The following is an 18,058-nucleotide window of genomic DNA, read 5'->3' as shown; positions in this document are numbered from 1 at the left end:
TCCCCATCATTCAACTTTCCCTGTAGCTCCCAAATCTGTAGCCCTAATACATCTCGAAGTCAGGAATTCGAGAAAGAATGCCATAGCTGGGAGGCAATGACCATTGTCTATACAGAAGAATCATAAAATAAGGGACCAATCTTAGGAACATAGAATTGATAATTTCAGTGCAACAATTCAGAGACTGTAAGACACACTAGAAATAAGAGCCCTACTATCACATGATTATCTTTTCTAAAATTTATTTTCTCTGATAAAGAGAAAATAAGTAGGTGAAAGCAACTGTTGCAGTCCTTAACAGATTTCCTTTCTGTTAATGATGCAAGATTCTTTGAAGACTGTCTCTCAACAGTCAACAGAACTAGAAAATATGCTACATGCTTTATATCATAAGGGTCATACAAGAAGTCATCTGAAGAGCTTAGGAGTTCACTATGAAGATCAAAGATGATCCGGATTTCAAATTGAAGGAGACGTAACAAATCTTCACAGCTCGAATCTTTCAGTAGCATACGTGGCTTATTCATTTTAATATGGTTTTCTATTAGTCTTTTATTTCCTGATGTTGGAATATTCTTTACTGAGGCTGAGGATTGTGGAGGAAAAATAGTCCTTTTCTATGTAGTAGTATAATGTAATTGGCAACATCTACTTTTCACAGTTCTCTTTGAGTTATTATCAGATACACCCTGCTTCTGAGATACAAACCCTGTACTCTTCCGTGGAGACTGTTTTGGATTGCAGCACCATGACTTTTCTTGCTTTTTCTTTTAGAAAGTCAAGTTTAAATAGCAATAAGGACTTGGTTTTGATAAAGCCAAGATCAAATCTCTACTGGCTTTTCACAATAGGTTTCCATATAGGCTGTAGCAAAACTGTGTGCAGTAAAAAGACTACTCACTTGAGTCTTTCTGATGAGTCCAGTTAATTGCATTAGAGAGCCCCCCAATGCACACAAAAATAAAGAATAAAATATTCTAAATCCCAAATAGGCATCTTTGGAATCCATAGTGCAAAGTAGTTTTGCTGAGTTAGTTTCTTCTAGTATAGTTATAGATTATTGTCTTCAAGTCTTTCCTAAAATAGTTGACCTACAAAACAAAAACATGAAAGCAGTAAAAAGAGGGGAAATAAATATGGCATAAAGTTATTTAGAATTAATTTGGCCTCACTTATCTACCATAAGGGAAAACATCAGTTCAAGACAGGAATAGCAGGAATAGCAACAGTGTACATAGTCGTCATAATGGATAGCTATATTACAAAGCCATGAGACCAAAGACAGTTGAGAATAATTATATATAACAACTCACTTTTTATAATAACTATTTTCTTTGATCATGTTATCTTAATACATTATCAAATGTGTCATCTTTGTAAGCTGCCCGGGGTCATTGAGAGTGAGTTGGGCAGCCATATAATGCTTAAATAAATAATTAAATAAAAATAGCTTTAAGGCAACAAGGCAAGTTCAAGAGAAATTTTTTTTTGCTAAACAGATGGCAAAGGTTTTTCCTAGAATCCCTATTGGGTTCATGAGGGTCCAGGAATTGCTGATTTGCAGCCTGCCAAGTTTCCTTTGCTCCATTAAATAAATGTCCCTACGAAGAAAATAAAACTCAGCATTTACGGCTTTCACACATGCACACACACACATCCAAACAGCTTCTATCTTGACCTTGTTCAAAGAAGCCTTGAAAACTGGATCCTTTCCTCAAGCCTTGACATAGGGAATGTGTTGGGCCTCTTCTGAAAATATGTGGATTACAATTTTATTGCTATTGCTGTATGCCTATTGTTCTTCTGTATTATTTTAGCTGTTTTTTAAAAAATAGTCCTATTTCAACATCAATAAAGGAGAATATTTGTAGCACTGGGTTGAAATGAGGGCCCTTGGTACTCTCTGATCCTGGCTATTTTCTTGCAGGCATTTCATTACCCAAAGTATGTCCTCTATTTGAGAACCAAACGCTGTATTGGTCAGTGATTGGATCCCTATTGTACATCAGCAGTTGGACAAGACCAGACATTTCACTGAGTGTGAATCTTCTGTCCAGATATGTTGGCAACGCGACTATGTTCCATTGGACATGCATAAAGAGACTGCTGAGATACATGAAACTTACAAAGGACATGAAGTTGTTCCTAGAGCCGAAACATGATAAGTACCCTGAAGTGATTTGCTACTAAGTGCTAATAAGGAGTAGGGTTTGTTCTTGCCACTAGAATATAAATTGAGAGCAAACCCCACATCTTACTGGTATCCTTATTAATGATGCCACCTGGTTTGGACAATGAAATGTCTGAAAGGAAAAACAAAGCAGCATCAAGTACCTCTTATTTCAACACTTTAATTAACACACCACTCTGTCTTTTAACTTTCTATCATGAATTTCAGGGACCAACTATTGCAAGTTTTTTTTAAAAAAAAAATCTTATGGTTTATTATTTGATATGTCTCTTCTTATAGAAGGTTCAGTGAGAAAACATCATTCTCCAGGTTAAGGTAGTCCATTTGTGGCTCCAGCTACACAGGCCTTAAACTTATTTTTTTGCACTGTAGGAATTCGCTCTGATTGGACCTCTGATTATTGTTCTCAAGATCAATGAAAACTAGCAGCTTAACACAATATGAAAAACTTGAAAACTCTATGCTATAAAAAGGATAAACAAATAAAAATACAAAGAAAGCCTCAGGCTTTCTCCAGAAAAATGAAGATTTCCATCCAGCATCATAGAAACTTAGAAATATAGAAGATTGATGGCAGAAAAAGACCTCATGGTCCATCTACTCTGCATACTATTTTCTGCATTTTATCTTAGGATAGATATATATTTATCCCAGGCATGTTTAAATTCAATTACTGTGGATTTGCCAACCACGTCTGCTGGAAGTTTGTTCCAAGCATCTACTACTCATCTATGGGCTTTCATTTATATGTCCAGAGACTCTTAACATGCTGCCTAAATATGTTTAAGTATGTGTTATGAACCAAGAAAGGAATGAAAGTAGCAATGAGCAAAGATTGTAATAAATCATGCCCAAATCTTTTATTGCCTATGGTGAGAGAGAAGATAACCTTTTCAGCAGGTTCTTTTTTACACCAATAAGAAATTTCAACTTGGATTAAAAGTGTAAGTACCTTAGGTTTTTCCATCTCTCTTTTTCTGTTTGGTTTTCTGGACTTTCACTTTCATAGGAGGCCAAATACAAACCTAAAAAAATGGGATTGGGAGAGAAAGAACACAAATCAATTACTGACTTACTATTAACAGCTAAAATGTTAACAGTCTCACAAAATAAAACTGGATGCTATTTAAAAGTAAGGAAACAATCTGCACAGCCAGAACAACTTTCCTGTTCACAAATTCTCCTGAATTCTATTAACATATTCTGTTCTGAAGATATTGTTAATGCAGCCTTACAATAAAACAGAATTAATTCCTCTCTGGTTTGCCTGATAAGGCTGACATCAATCTTGCAAATTTGAAAGTAAAATTTTCCCGGAGTCACTTGTACAGTCCTAGAATTGCTGAGTGTCTCATTCTACTTGCTATACAGCTGAGGCCTAGGCACTCTCTTATCTGGCTGTTCCCAAGGCAGCATCCCTTTGCCCCTGTCTCCCAAGGTCTTTTCCATGTACTCTTACAACAATTAAGGCCTTGTTATATACATACATATATAATTTTTATTAATGAGATTTTCAATAGAATTTTAAAAGTACCAGTTGAAAATAGCAATAAACAAAAACAAAAAGATAAAGAAGAAATAAAAAGAGAGAAATTAAAAAAGGAAAAGTTTTAAAGAACTGGTTTCCAATCTTAATACTAGTTATAAATGCACTGAGATTTTACCCTCTCTCTCTAAGGTTGATCCTGGTTTGGCCCGGTTCTAAGAACTGGTAACACTGGTGGTGGGAAGCTTTGCCCACCCATCCAGAATGCTTCTGTGCATGCACAAAAGTGTTGCACGCAAATGTGAACCAGTAGTAACCCACTAATGACTCTACTCTTTGTAATCACCAAATCCAATAACAGCTTGGTTACTATGCAGAAACAGTGCGTTGGTGTCTTCCCTTACATTAAAACAAAACCAGTAAACTTATTGTTCCACAGCCTTTCACATCTTGGATTCTGTATTTGAGCTCCTTTTCAAGCTGTCATGCTGATACAGGGAGGTACCATATAGGAGTCAAGGAAATCAGACATCAGCACTTCCTAGTAGAAAGTAGCAAAATGCTTTTAACTGTTGCAGTGATGTTTCCTGACAGAACATTGGAAATTCCTCATTTTCCAGAAAAGGCAGCATTAGCTCAGTAATATATATATACACCATGCCCACCAGGTCATGTTCACAGAACGGGTAGTTAAAAAAACATTGGATTCCAACACACACACACAGCATGAAATCCACACACACAGAACCTGTAGTAAAAAAAATGGATTTCAACACACACACACACACACACAATGAAATCCATTTTTTTTTTCAGTTCTGTGGGCCTGGCTTGGTGGGTGCGGTGTGGCTTGGTGGCCATGGCAGATGAAGGATACTGCAAAATCTCAATTCCCGCCCCACTCTGGGGCCAGCCAGAGTGGCTGGTTGTATTTGCTGGTTCTCTGATTTACTCAAAATTTCCTCTACTGGTTCTCCAGAACCTGATGGATTTCACCCGATGTGCGCGTGCGTGTGCACACACACACAAACACAAACACAGAAAACTGACAGCAGAAACAGATCTAGTCATCCATCAAGTTGGGCCTTTGAGTTTTTCCCTATTATTTTATTTTTTACATTTTTGCCAGACAACAGATATGTGTTAATCCCAAATGTGGAGAGAGGTGAATTTAAATGTCCACCTGGAATCTGCACAGAGTCATATTGCTCAAGAATGTAATACATAGGTATTTGTAATTACAGCTTAAAATTAATTAGCATTTGGAGCATCCACATCTTTAAATGATAATAATTGGCTTAATGCATCAAATAAAAATGAAGCTGTTATTTTAAAATGAACCCACTACATAACTATATTTATGTGCCATATTCAAGCACTGAAGATTACATGATGAGAGCATAAGAAAGATACATTTATAGGTTCCACTTCTACTATGTTCCTACTATCCAATTTCTTTTTTCTCCATGTGCTGGAAGGCCAATATGAAGCTTGTACTTTGGTCTTTATACTGGAGGTAGCATTCTAAAGCATGAGAAAGCCATTACAGGAGTCATCTGATGCTCAGATGAGAGAGATTTGACTAAGAAACTGTGACTTACTAGGGTGTTTCCATTTTTGCCTAATGCAGTTCTATTCACATGAGATCTACATGCCTCCTAGAAATGAACCTGCTATCAATGCACTTTGCTCCTGCTTTTCTATGCAGAAGTCACAATACTTGGGAAAACAAAAGTGGGATGCTATGTAAGATTTTCTGCCCATTCTTTGTCCCTTAAACTGCGCCAAAATACTTGTATTTCCATGCCTGTTCCATTGTATAAGACCCAAAACTCATTGCCTAAGATGAGTGACTCATCTGCTGAAGTTCCCTTTGTCATTCCAGAATGCAAGAACCTTCAGAATGATCTGAGTCTTTCTCTTTTATGGGACCAATTGTAATTGTTTCATTTGTTTATTTAAAACCATGATGCTTTCTTATGGGTCTCAAAAATGATTTTTTCCTTGCTGTATTCTGAATGGATCTATAACCAATAATGTCCCAAATATTTCATACAATTTTTGTGAATTAGTTTTAAGGGCTTTTATTTAAAAGTGCAAAGGTCAGAAACATGCCGAATGTCTATAAAGCCTGTAGGCAGAGTTAATTCAGCCAGCCTCATCTCTGTCATGAGGATAATTCGATATGACTGAATTAATTTATTATGAAAGGACAAAGGGTAACATGATCTATCAAGAGGATAAGAAGAAAAATCAGACAAAAGCTCCGTAACAAATGGGCATGATTAACTGCATCCAAAATAACTTTAGGGTTTTTTTCAAGCGTAGCACAAAAGGTAAATCTTCCTTTGCTGGGAGTTGGCCTCTACTCTCTATGCCTGAAGCCACCAAAAACATGATTTTCAAAAGAATAGATTTGTTTGGATGTTGTGTAACACTAGCACAGCAAGGCCTTCAGGTCTATTGCTCTGTGGAATGATTGACTATAAAAAGATGTCCCATAATCATCCTAATTGCTACCAATTGTAGACAATGTGGATTTGTACAAGAGCACTTTCCAAAAACACATATTTTCAGTCAATCATATAGAATAATGTCAGTAGCAGATCCCTAGTCATTCATGAAATGAAGGTGTTCTTACCATCTTCGGTAAAGATAGGGGCAGTATGTAAATAGTGGATTATATTATCATCACGTTCGAATGGACATTCAACTTGTTTCCATGTTATGAATTCTCCTACTTGTTTAGCCAGTTCCAAGAATTTCTGTATCAATTTTAAAAAGAAATGTTTAGATCAAAGAAAATAATACTCTAGGAAAATTAGGACTCCAGTTCCAAAATAATCCATTAATCTAATAACATGTCTGCAAAAAATGAGAGTATGTGATCCCCATGAAGCTTTTCTATATTTCTGTAATGTGGAATGGAATACATTAATTTGCAGTTCTGATAAAATACTCTGATCTGGTATTCAATAGCTTATGTTCTTTACATAAATTTGCTGCAAGACTATTTTGGCAGCCTTCTAAAATTAAGCATCTCACTAATTAAGATTAATTACTTATACAATATATGATTATAGCTGAGTGTTGACATAATTATAATAATACACCATTAATTCCAAATCAAAATCCTTTACTATTACCTCTTGCTTGACAGTAATGGCTAAATTCTTAGTAAACACTAACTAAACATACAATAAAATATCAGGGTTATGAACATATTGATGAAAATTCATTCATCAATATAAAAGACATAAACAGTAACAATAACTGGAATTCATTACAAATAATCCTATTTGAATAATTGTTGGTCATACATAATAATTAGACAGATAAATTAGTACTAAATAGTCACTGGTATTAATACATAATCATAAATCAAAGAAAAATATATTCATCTGACATTTTAACCTGATTAGACTTATTGTTTTAACACAATCCTTGGAATTTAGAGTAGTTTTGGTAGTGAATACTGATACAATGTATTATTCCAAGGTTTGAATTTGTAAACTATTATTTAAAAATTAAATACTGACATTGTCTATGTATAACATATGCAAGAGCATAAACTGTCATTTATATGTATTATTCAAAAGTGGCCTCTGCAAACAAAATTGTCTCTTAAGACTTGGGTCTCTGCCCCTGGCTGTTGTTGTTGTTTTTTTTGAGTGGAGGGAGATGTTTCCCAGTTCTGCATTAACTGCAGTTAATTTCCATCCCAACTGCTCTGCAGGGCAGCTACTGCTGCTTCCTAGGTTATAATCCTCCCCCAGATACCTCCTTGTCTTAAGTGATAAGATGAAAGAAACAATTTGCTGTGATTCTCCTTCCCTGCAAAATTCTACTAGAAGAAAGCAGGTCCTGTTTGATACCCAGAGCAGGAAAGGGTGATAACAGCAAAATAATTGTGGAGAAGAAGGGGAGCTAAAGAATCCTATAAGGAACAAAATATATTTTTGTAGACAATGTAAATATCCATGTTTCTGCCTGTGACTACATCCTCTTTTATCACCTGAACAGGTCTCCTTGATCTTCCAGGGATTTTTTTTTAAAGGTGGAAAAGGGGCTGAGAAAATTCTGTTGTGTGCTAATGGTTGTACATATGCAATGCATTTCTGCTTTGAAAAAAAATATATCCTGAAATAAGATTGCAAATATCTTTTATATAGCAACTGCCTTTGTTTCTTTACCATGAAAACATTTGCTGGGATAAATAATACTTGCTGTGCTTACTTCAAAGTTGACATGCCCATTTGGAAGGCGGTTTGCACATCCCTCGTTCAAAAAATAAATATCTTTGATCAGCAGGCTGAAGAAGGGGATCACAATCTGTGAAGAGAATGGCATAACAATTGTCTCCGGCTGTTCTATTATTGAGGCACAAAACCCAACTCACTCATACAAAGTGGAGAGATTAACTTTTCAATTCTAATGAACAAACAGTCATGTGAGCTAGGCCTAGTGGTGCCATGAAATAACTGCAGGGCTGAACTAATCTTCCCTGCACACACAAAGGCAAAGGACACAAACATACGTAGGTCCAATAATTCCACAGAGACTAAACACATAGCAGGTGTTTGACTGATTAGGCATTACTGTTTTAATAGGATAATATTTCTATGTAAATAGGATTATTTTATGCAAAGGGAAAGTTTAATGTTAATTTACTAAATATCAACAATCTAGAGAGAGAGCTACAAAGGCAAGTAAACATTTACAATTAATCCCCTTTAGCAAACATATGGAATAGATATTTGTGACAAAAGTGTGTGATGCATGCAGCAGAAATTCAAATCATATGAATAAAATATGTTCACTTATGTTGCAACACCCATGGATAAAATGCTCCTTATACAGAGCTTGATTTTGTTATAGATCAACACCAATGAACTCAAGTGAAACAACATGGATTTACTATAGCTATATTATCCTTTACATGTATCATTTCATTTTGAATTTGGAAGTTTTCTAACTATAACTAACTCTGCATAATTTGGAGTGGATAAGCTCATGTAGAAGCTCATGTAGAAACCAGTGCAAAGGAACACAAAGTTGCAGTCCAACACCCAAAGCATCTTGAATATTAGATTAATCATTATAGAAAAAGCAATTTCCCCAGATTAGCCTGAAGAGGTACAATTGACCTTCCTTCCTTCCTTCCTTCCTTCCTTCCTTCCTTCCTTCCTTCCTTCCTTCCTTCCTTCCTTCCTCTCTCCCTCCCTCCCTTCCTCCCATCATCCATCCATCCATCCATCCATCCATCCATCCATCTTAGATTCATACCTGTTTATAGTTTATTTATTTATTTATTTATTTATTTATTATTTAGATTTGTATGCCGCCCCTCTCCGCGAACTCGGGGCGGCTCACAACAGAAATATAAACAATCGTACAAATCCAAATAGATTCAATGAATTTAAGTATTTAAAATAGTTTGAAAAAGAACCCCACTATATTAACAAGCACACACACAAACATACCATACATAAATTGTACGTGGCCAGGGGAGGTGTTTCAGTTCCCCCATGCCTGAAGACAAAGGTGGGTTTTAAGAACTTTACGGAAGGCAGGGAGAGTAGGGGCAGTTCTAATCTCCGGGGGGAGTTGGTTCCAGAGAGCCGGGGCCGCCACAGAGAAGGCTCTTCCCCTGGGGCCCACCAACCGACATTGTTTAGTTGATGGGACCTGGAGAAGGCCCACTCTGTGGGACCTAATCGGTCGCTGGGATTCGTGCGGCAGGAGGCGGTCTCGGAGATATTCTGGTCCGATGCCATGAAGGGCTTTAAAGGTCATAACCAACACTTTGAATTGTGACCGGAAATTGATCGGCAGCCAATGCAGACTGCGGAGTGATGGTGAAACATGGGCATACCTAGGTAAGCCCATGACTGCTCTCGCAGCTGCATTCTGCACGATCTGAAGTTTCCGAACACTTTTCAAAGGTAGCCCCATGTAGAGAGTGTTACAGTAGTCGAATCTCGAGGTGATGAGGGCGTGAGTGACTGTGAGCAATGAGTCCCGGTCCAGATAGGGCCGCAGCTGGTGCACCAGGCGAACCTGGGCAAACGCCCCCCTCGCCACAGCTGAGAGATGGTTTTCTAATGTGAGCTGTGGATCGAGGAGGACGCCCAAGTTGCGGACCCTCTCTGAGGGGGTCAATAATTCCCCCCCCCAGGGTAATGGACGGACAGATGGAATTGTCCTTGGGAGGCAAAACCCACAGCCACTCCGTCTTATCCGGGTTGAGCTTGAGTCTGTTGACACCCATCCAGGTCCCAACAGCCTCCAGGCACCGGCACATCACTTCCACTGCTTCGTTGACTGGGCATGGGGTGGAGATGTAAAGCTGGGTATCATCGGCATATTGATGATACCTCACCCCATGTCTTTTGACGATCTCACCCAGCGGTTTCATGTAGATGTTAAATAGCAAGGGGGAGAGGACCGACCCCTGAGGCACCCCATAAGGGAGAGACCTCGGAGCTGACCTCTGACCCCCCAACTTAAGGCAGTGTATATAATATTCCCTCCTATTTTTCCAACAATAGCTCTGTGAGGTGGGTTAGTTCAAGAGAGAGTAAGTGTCTGAAAGTCACCATCTGGTTTCTGTGGTTTTAGGAAGACCAGAACTCATAGTCCCTCGGTTTCTAATCTAGAGCCTTAGAAAATACAATTCCATGTATTGTATGTGTGGTTATGTGTCTATATACAACGCACACACATACACAAAACAATATTTATCAGCTTAATCTGATTGGGTATGCTGAAGATAAGAAAAGGAAAAAGAGAGATGGAGGGAGAGGAAGAGAGGCAATCTTAGATTTGCTTAATATGAAATTCTGAGATCAGAAACCATTGCTAGGGCAAATCATTTTCCTATCTATGCTAGGGAAGAGGGAGAAATCATTCACATTGTTCTACAATGAAATCAGCTATGCTTGAAACTGATAAACTGAAGGTATGATGTTCTTCTCCCAAGTTTGCTTTTATAAGAAATGTCAGTGACTGGTGATAAAAACTAACTACTGTCAATCATCTCCATAGCCCATAGATATCAATAAATAAGTTATTTGTGATTCTTTCTCTACTCTGTATCTGAAAGAGAAAACAAGAAATTTGCTTTCTTTGGGATGAAACATAATAAATAGTTTCTCTTTCCATTATACTCTGCTAGTAAAAGTTTGGCTTTAAAATACAGTAAAAGAGAAAATTAAATACATTAACACAAACTGCAGAGCAATAACAGGAAACAAGTATCCCTTCTATAGCTATACACCTGCTAATTACTGCATAGGTAAATAATTTGCTACAACAAAGTTCTTATGTAAAACTTAAACAGGAGCCCCTGAAAAAGCTATAAGAGAATTCCACTGACAATCCTTTGGACTCATTTACAGATCGCGCTGTGTGTGTGGCCCCTGTGCTTAGTGGTCAATGAAAATATTATCCTGAAGCGAAGTTCACAGAGCATCTAATGGAAATTTCACACCACAGAAGGCTGACTCAGCTCCCTAAAATATTAGGAGATAAACAGATTTCAAAGTTGACTCTGATGGGTCAAAACTGTGGTAGAAATGCATAATGAAATATTGTGGAAGGAGGTGCTCCAGTTTTTCTATCTTAACATCAGAGGAGCAGATGTGAAAATTTGCTGGTGTGCCATTTCTATTCATCTGTGTTAAAGAGGTTTTTAGAGAACAGGAAGAAAGTACAGTGGCACTTCCAGTCACGATTTTGATCGGCACCCGATTTGCTCGTGACCGGAAGCAAGATTAACTGCGCATTCACACACACACAAAAAAAAAATGGTGCAGAAGGGAAAATCACCATGGCTGTGTTTGACCACACCTGAGGATTTATTTATTTATTTATTTGATTTTTATGCCGCCCTTCTCCTTAGACTCAGGGCGGCTTACAACATGTTAGCAACAGCACTTTTTAACAGAGCCAGCATATTGCCCCCACAATCCGGGTTCCTCATTTTACCCACCTCAGAAGGATGGAAGGCTGAGTCAACCTTGAGCTGTTGAAGAGATTTGAACCGCTGACCTACAGATCTACAGTCAGCTTCAGTGGCCTGCAGTACAGCACTGTACCTGCTGCGCCACCCCGGCTCTATTTGTGACAACATTTAGCAGATATTTTTGGTCGGCACCTGATTTGGTCGTGGTCAGAAGCATTCATGACCCGAGGTTCCATTGTCTGTGAGAAGCACAAAAGGCTAAACCCTACAATGTATTATAAACTGATGTTGGATTCTTTATTTACAAAAGTTACATTAATGTATATCTGTCACCTCAAGACGTGGAACAACTCTGCATGGACTCATTAAGTTTATGAACACAGTTCAGATTGTTGATCTTAACCTTCAGAGCTACAAGGCTCAAGGCCAAAACTTCTACTAGATTTCTATTTCCTGCATGATCCATCCATCCATCCTGACCTTGTTATGACTCTAAAATCATGTGAAAAAGGAGGAGGAAAGAATAGATTTCTTGTTTTATAAAGCTCTTGAGAAAGAAAAAGAGGCACAATGTTCCTTTTTCTTTGCATCTTATTTTGGTGGTTTCCTTCTTTTCACTTTCTCTCTTTTTGTCTGTTGATTGATTGATGATTTCAGAGAACTGAAATAATGCTTGAGATTATATTTTCACTGACTGAAAGCACAAATCTATCTGATTTTCTCAGACATCAAATTACATTTTCAATGAAGTCTCTTGTATCAGTGTGCCCAGGGTAACAGGATCATCCCACATAAGCAGCTCTAGCTATTTACCCTTAATTAGTTTCTCTGCAAATTGTTGCCATTTCTCTCAGCTTTTAATATGCTAATTCAACCATTTTTAATTGACAGCAGTTTGGATTTTATTTCTATCACACTGAGTTCATCTCTCTCCATTCTGCCCTTCACTGCTTCTTTTTTTCATACACTGGTTCTATAAATTCCTACTGCTTTTTAACTGTCTCATATCAAATGTATGTTGACATAAATGGTAGAAGTAACAAAATTCAATAATTTCAGATAAAACTGTAAAGGGATGGATGCCAACCTCCAAAAAACATGGAGGGCCAAGATTCTATGACATCATTTTGGCTTTCCTGTTTAGCTTTCTTTATGCTCAGTGCCCCAAATTAAATTCCTTGGGCAGTGCTTCTTGATAATGCTCCTTTAGAATGCAATGGATGTGAATGGTACATGCTTGAATGTGTTAAAGATTTGCAAGGCAAATAAGGTTGTCAATTAAAGTGTTAAGATATTCATCTCATTTGCTTAAAATAATTCACTTCCTGATATTATATAGGCCTAAATTCAAATAACAGATTGCCTCTTACACTCTCTTTATCTTTGTCCGTACAGATCTTGCTTCCCTCAGTTCACAACTCCAAGCTTCTAGGCTGACAATGTTTAAAAGGCTTTTTTTTAAAAATCAGTCACTGCCTAACTTAAGAAATGTAGAAAAATATTATGTTTTCTTTATTCAAGTGATAAGCCAACTAATCAACAACTCTAAGTACCCTATTTTATACCTACCCTTCAAAAGGCAAGAGTAGAATTTGGTTATAGGATCAGCAATGAATAATATTTCCCTTAAATAAGTAATCATAAGATTTTATTACATTTTTCTCAGCACGAATAAAGATGTTGTCTACTGCTTCATTTAAAGAGGTCATAACATTTTAGAACGGGGTAAAACATTTGCTCTCGGATGTTACTAGATTCCAAATTTCATCTTCCCTATCTAGCATGTTAAATAATGAGGGAAGCTATACACCTGGTTCACCCAACGTAATTATATAATTTAATTCATTTTTGTTTAGAATGATAGGTGAACCTACCTATTATGGTTTAATGGTATCTACTTAACAAATCTTTTTAAGTATAGCAATTGTTTTTGTATGTATGTATGTATGTATGTATGTATGTATGTATGTATGTATGTATGTATGTATGTTGAAAGGGACCTTGCAGGTCATCAAGTCCAACCCCCACCCAAATGACAGTCCAATCTCCTCTTGAAAATGTCCAAAGTTGGGGAGATGGAATTGTTCATGTGAAATTGCCTGTTCTCAGTACTGAACAATCTAGACAATTTGTACTAGTGTTTTCCTGAAAACTTTCAATCACCGCTATCTACGTTTTACGTTTTCTGACAGCAAAATATAACTTAACATACTTTCCAAAAGGCAGCTGGATTTTCTTGGCTTTATTCCTTTGAAAACATTTTGCTTCCATCCAAGAAGCTTCTTCAGTTCAAATAAGAAGTTAAATGTCTTTACAGGACAAAACAAAACAAAACCCAAGAAAGTCCAGTTGCCTTTTGGAAAAAAGAACCTTTGGGACAACCATGACCTGGATGATTGAGAATCTTCATAGGTATTTGACAGACATTTTCTCTGTTATATAAATATAAAGCAGAGTAACAGAGGTACGCTAATGTGGAGAATATACAGCATATTGCAACTAATCTTTTAAATAAAGATTATTTGTAGCTCAGGATTGAAATGAGGGGTATCTCTAGAATAATATACAGGAAAGACCAATGATGTGTCTTCAGCAAGCGGAAAGAATGAACTAAAACAGAGTGCCAACTGACTTCCAGTTAGAAGGCAAAGATAGGAAGGATGCCTATGGGCGTGAGCACTCACACTGCACCAGACTTTTTTTTGCCCTTGCTGTTTTCATCACTTTTCTAATAGAATTCTAAATAGTAAGTTCAAAAATCCCCTTGTCAGCAGAAGGGGAAGGAACAGCACAACCTGGAGATAGACTTAACTTACCTGATCCTGGGTGTCAATTTTATTATGGTTCTGTATGCCAGTGATTTTCAACCTTTTTTGAGCCGCAGCACATTTTTTACATTTGCGAAACCCTGGGGCACATTGAATGGGGAGGGGGGCGGCTAAAAAAAGTTTGGACAAAAAAATTATTTCTCTCTCTCTTCCGCCCTTTCTCTCTATTTCTCTCTCCCTCCCTCTTTCTCTCCCTTCCTCTTTCTTTCTCTCTATTGCCATCCCTCTTTCTCTCTTCCTTCCTTCCTCTCTTTTTTGCTGTCTTTCTCTCTCTCTCCTTCCCTCCCTCTCTTTCTTTCTCTCTCTCTCTTTCTTTCTTTCTCTCTCTCTTGCTTTCTTTTTCTTTTTCTCTTTCTCTCTCTTGCTTTCTCTCTCTCTCTTGCTTTCTCTCGCTCTCTCTTGCTTTCTTTCTCTCTCCCTTGCTTTCTTTCTCTCTTTCTTTCTTTCTCCCTGTCTTCCTTTCTCTCTCTCTCTCTCTGAGCTTCGTGGCACACCTGACCATGTCTCGCGGCACACTAGTGTGCCGCGACACACTGGTTGAAAAACACTGCTGTATGCAATGCATGAAAAGGGCTTGTGAAATCACTGAAGACTTAGCGAAGAAAGGAATTAATGAGTGTTTGGTACTCTTAACTCCCATTCTTGATAAAATCCCACTTCAAGTAGTCCTACAAGAGTTTGTTTAGTGACCATTCAAAGTTTCAATGGCACTTACAAAAGTGACTTATGACCTCCTTCACACTTATGACCATTGCTGCACATGATCCAAATTCAGGTGCTTGGCAACTGGTTCGCATTTATGACGGGTGCAGTGTCCTAGGGTCACATGGTCAGCTTTTGCAACCTTCTGACAAGTAAAATCAATGGGGAATTCAGATTCACTTAGCAACCCTGTTACTAACTTAACATGCTAACTTAGTGCAGGAAAGTCCTGCAGTAAGAATTGCATCTACCAACTCTTTCCCAGAACACTGCCTGAAAGAAACACAAAAGCAACAGAGATTTCCAAGTGGTTTTGAGGTCAAGATAACTAAGAGAGCATGCTTCAAATTCCAGGTTCACTGATAAAGCTTCAGGTCGTCATTTCTCACATTTTCTGCAATCATGGATCAGTAAATAAATGTCTAAAAAATACAGGCAGGTTCACTTTAACAGCGGTGGCAAGAAAAGTCGTAAAATGGGGCACACTCCCTTAACAGATGTTTCACTCGGCAAAATAAACTTGGGGCTCAATCGTGGTTGTAACTGTGGTAGTTAGAATACAAGGCTGAAATTGGAGAAACCCATGTTTTATCACAAGCAGCTGTCTTTCAGCCTCACTCACTTTGCAAGGTGAGGAATGAATTCCTGAAGGCAGCATGTAAAATGTTTAGAGTTATAGTAAGAATGGTACCTTTTCCCTGGTGCTGTGTGCTGTTAGGGACCGATGAGCAGCTCCCCTTAAGGCAGTCCTGTAGTTGTAAAAATTCCCAGTAGGATCCATCTGGTGCTGAAATAAGAGGGAGTGGTGGGGTGTGAGGAGAGAAGGGCCATGTGTAAGTTCTCAAGTTCTCAAAGATGGTATTATCTTTCCATCAGAGAGATTATAACTTGATAAAAAGGCTAGATGACACAGGTGATTTGAGACGATCACTTGATTTTTTTTTCTCCTGCATGTCAACCACTCTCCTTTTATTCTCTCTCTTTAAGTTTTTATGGAATAAATTCCTAAGGATGCATGTAGCAGGTTTTCTAATGCTAATTTTTTGGTGTGTGTGTGTTGTTTCTACTTTATTTTATGGTTGAATCTGAATTGAAATGAATTTAGGATTCATTCTAGGATTTCGGGGTCCAGATTATTACAGGACGAATCCCAGCGACCGATAAGGTCCCACAGAGTTGGTCTTCTCCGGGTCCCGTCGACTAAACAATGTTGTTTGGCGGGCCCCAGGGGAAGAACCTTCTCTGTGGCGGCCCCGGCCCTCTGGAACCAACTCCCCTTGGAGATTAGAACTGCCCCCACCCTTCCTGTCTTTCATAAACTACTCAAGACTCACTTATACCGCCAGGCATGGGGGAGTTGAGACACCTTTCCCCCAGGCTTTTTTATACTTTGTTTTATGTTTGGTATGAATGTGCTGTTTGTTTTTAAAAAAAAAAATAATGATAGGATTTTATATGTTTTTAATATTAGATTTGTTCCACTGCTATATTGTTTTTATTACTGTTGTGAGCCGCCCCGAGTCTTCGGAGAGGGGCGGCATACAAATCTAATTAATAATAATAATAATAATAATAATAATAATAATAATAATAATAATAATAATAATAATATGAGAATTCCATTTAATCATGTGACCCTTGATTATGAACATCCATGGCTCAATAAATGTACAACTCTCAAAAATATTACCTCAAGGATAAAAAACTTGGCTGTTTTCACTTTTGACCAGGTCTTCTTTAGCCTAGATACTGGACTCATGTTCATTCCAGCTAGAGGGGAAAAAAGATGACCAATGAAGGAGAACATTAAGAAACAGAATAATTGCTTAATAACCTTAAAGCGATACAGAAGTGATATTGGCACACTTACAGATGATTGCCATCAGTGAATTAAAGTTCCCTATGTTAAAGCACTCCCGGGCGACATCAATGAAGAATTCAATGACTTGTGCCCTCTGCTTCTTTTTGGCAGGCTGTAAATAAACAAGCCAATGAAAATGTAAAAAAAATGATTGAAATGTCATCACTCCACCAATCGGAAATGTCCTATTTTTTATTGCTCAATCCAACAGTTTAGCACATTTATTTGTTTGTTTGATTTGACTTCTATGCTGCCCAATCCCATGGGACACAGGGCAGTTAGATTGGAGAATCTTACTTAATCACTTTGATTATTGGCATTCATTCCTGGCAGCTATAGGAATCAAAATTCTCATTAGGCAGTGACTGAAGCCTAGTAATGTATACCTTTTTTAAAAAGTCTTTACCACTGAGCTGACAAACATACACACATTCTAGAAATATTCTGTCTAGCAAATTATCAGTGCAATGACAACTATTATAATTTTTTTCCTAGGCTTTAAATTAAATATACAGACAGCAAAGGCATCCACAATATTTGTCTTAGTTGTGTAGACCAAAAATACATTCATATTTTCTCCATTGTATATGTAGATGGGGCTCTATTTCACCATTAAAGAACAGAGTTTTCCTGGACTCAGAATTCCTGCTCAATGAACAGATGGCAGCTGTAATCAGGAAGATCTCTCCATAGCTTTATCTGATATGTCAGTTGTTTACTTTTCATATCTTCAGATAGATATGTGTGTCCTGGTCACCGCATGGCTTGACTACTGCAAAATGCTGTATAGGAAGTCACCCTTGAAGACCACCTGGAAGATTCAGCTGATCCAGAATGTAGCAGTGTAGGTCAATAATGAGCATGTTTTGGTATGCCCGTGTAACACCTATGCATTGGTTTCCAACCTGCTTCAGGGGGCCCTTCAAGATGCTCATTGTTACTGCTATAAATATCTCAGGCATCCCCCAATTTCCCTCCAAGATAATAGAGAAAAAGTCTGTTCCTATGTCCAATCTTAATAAAA

General features: G+C 37.8%; 1 protein-coding gene across 3 annotated transcripts in view; it reads right to left on the bottom strand.

Annotated features, from left to right (window-relative positions):
• Window positions 1–228: 228 nt before the first annotated feature.
• Window positions 229–18,058, bottom strand: part of RASGEF1C (RasGEF domain family member 1C) — a 125,777-nt gene continuing 107,947 nt past the window's right edge. For all 3 annotated transcript variants that reach the window (XM_070739170.1, XM_070739169.1, XM_070739168.1), the window contains 7 exons: window positions 17,044–17,146; window positions 16,864–16,943; window positions 15,865–15,960; window positions 7,914–8,009; window positions 6,319–6,442; window positions 3,144–3,216; window positions 229–1,091 (listed from right to left, as the gene is read on the bottom strand). In XM_070739170.1, coding sequence (XP_070595271.1) covers window positions 1,067–1,091; window positions 3,144–3,216; window positions 6,319–6,442; window positions 7,914–8,009; window positions 15,865–15,960; window positions 16,864–16,943; window positions 17,044–17,146 — 597 coding nt within the window. In that variant the 3' untranslated portion in view covers window positions 229–1,066. The remainder of the gene's footprint in view (window positions 1,092–3,143; window positions 3,217–6,318; window positions 6,443–7,913; window positions 8,010–15,864; window positions 15,961–16,863; window positions 16,944–17,043; window positions 17,147–18,058) is intronic.

The sequence above is a fragment of the Erythrolamprus reginae genome, chromosome 2 (assembly GCF_031021105.1).
Source record: "Erythrolamprus reginae isolate rEryReg1 chromosome 2, rEryReg1.hap1, whole genome shotgun sequence".
NCBI classification, from domain to species: Eukaryota; Metazoa; Chordata; class Lepidosauria; order Squamata; family Dipsadidae; genus Erythrolamprus; species Erythrolamprus reginae.
Note: the sequence above shows the minus strand (reverse complement) of the source record. Positions and strands in the feature narration are given on the sequence as shown.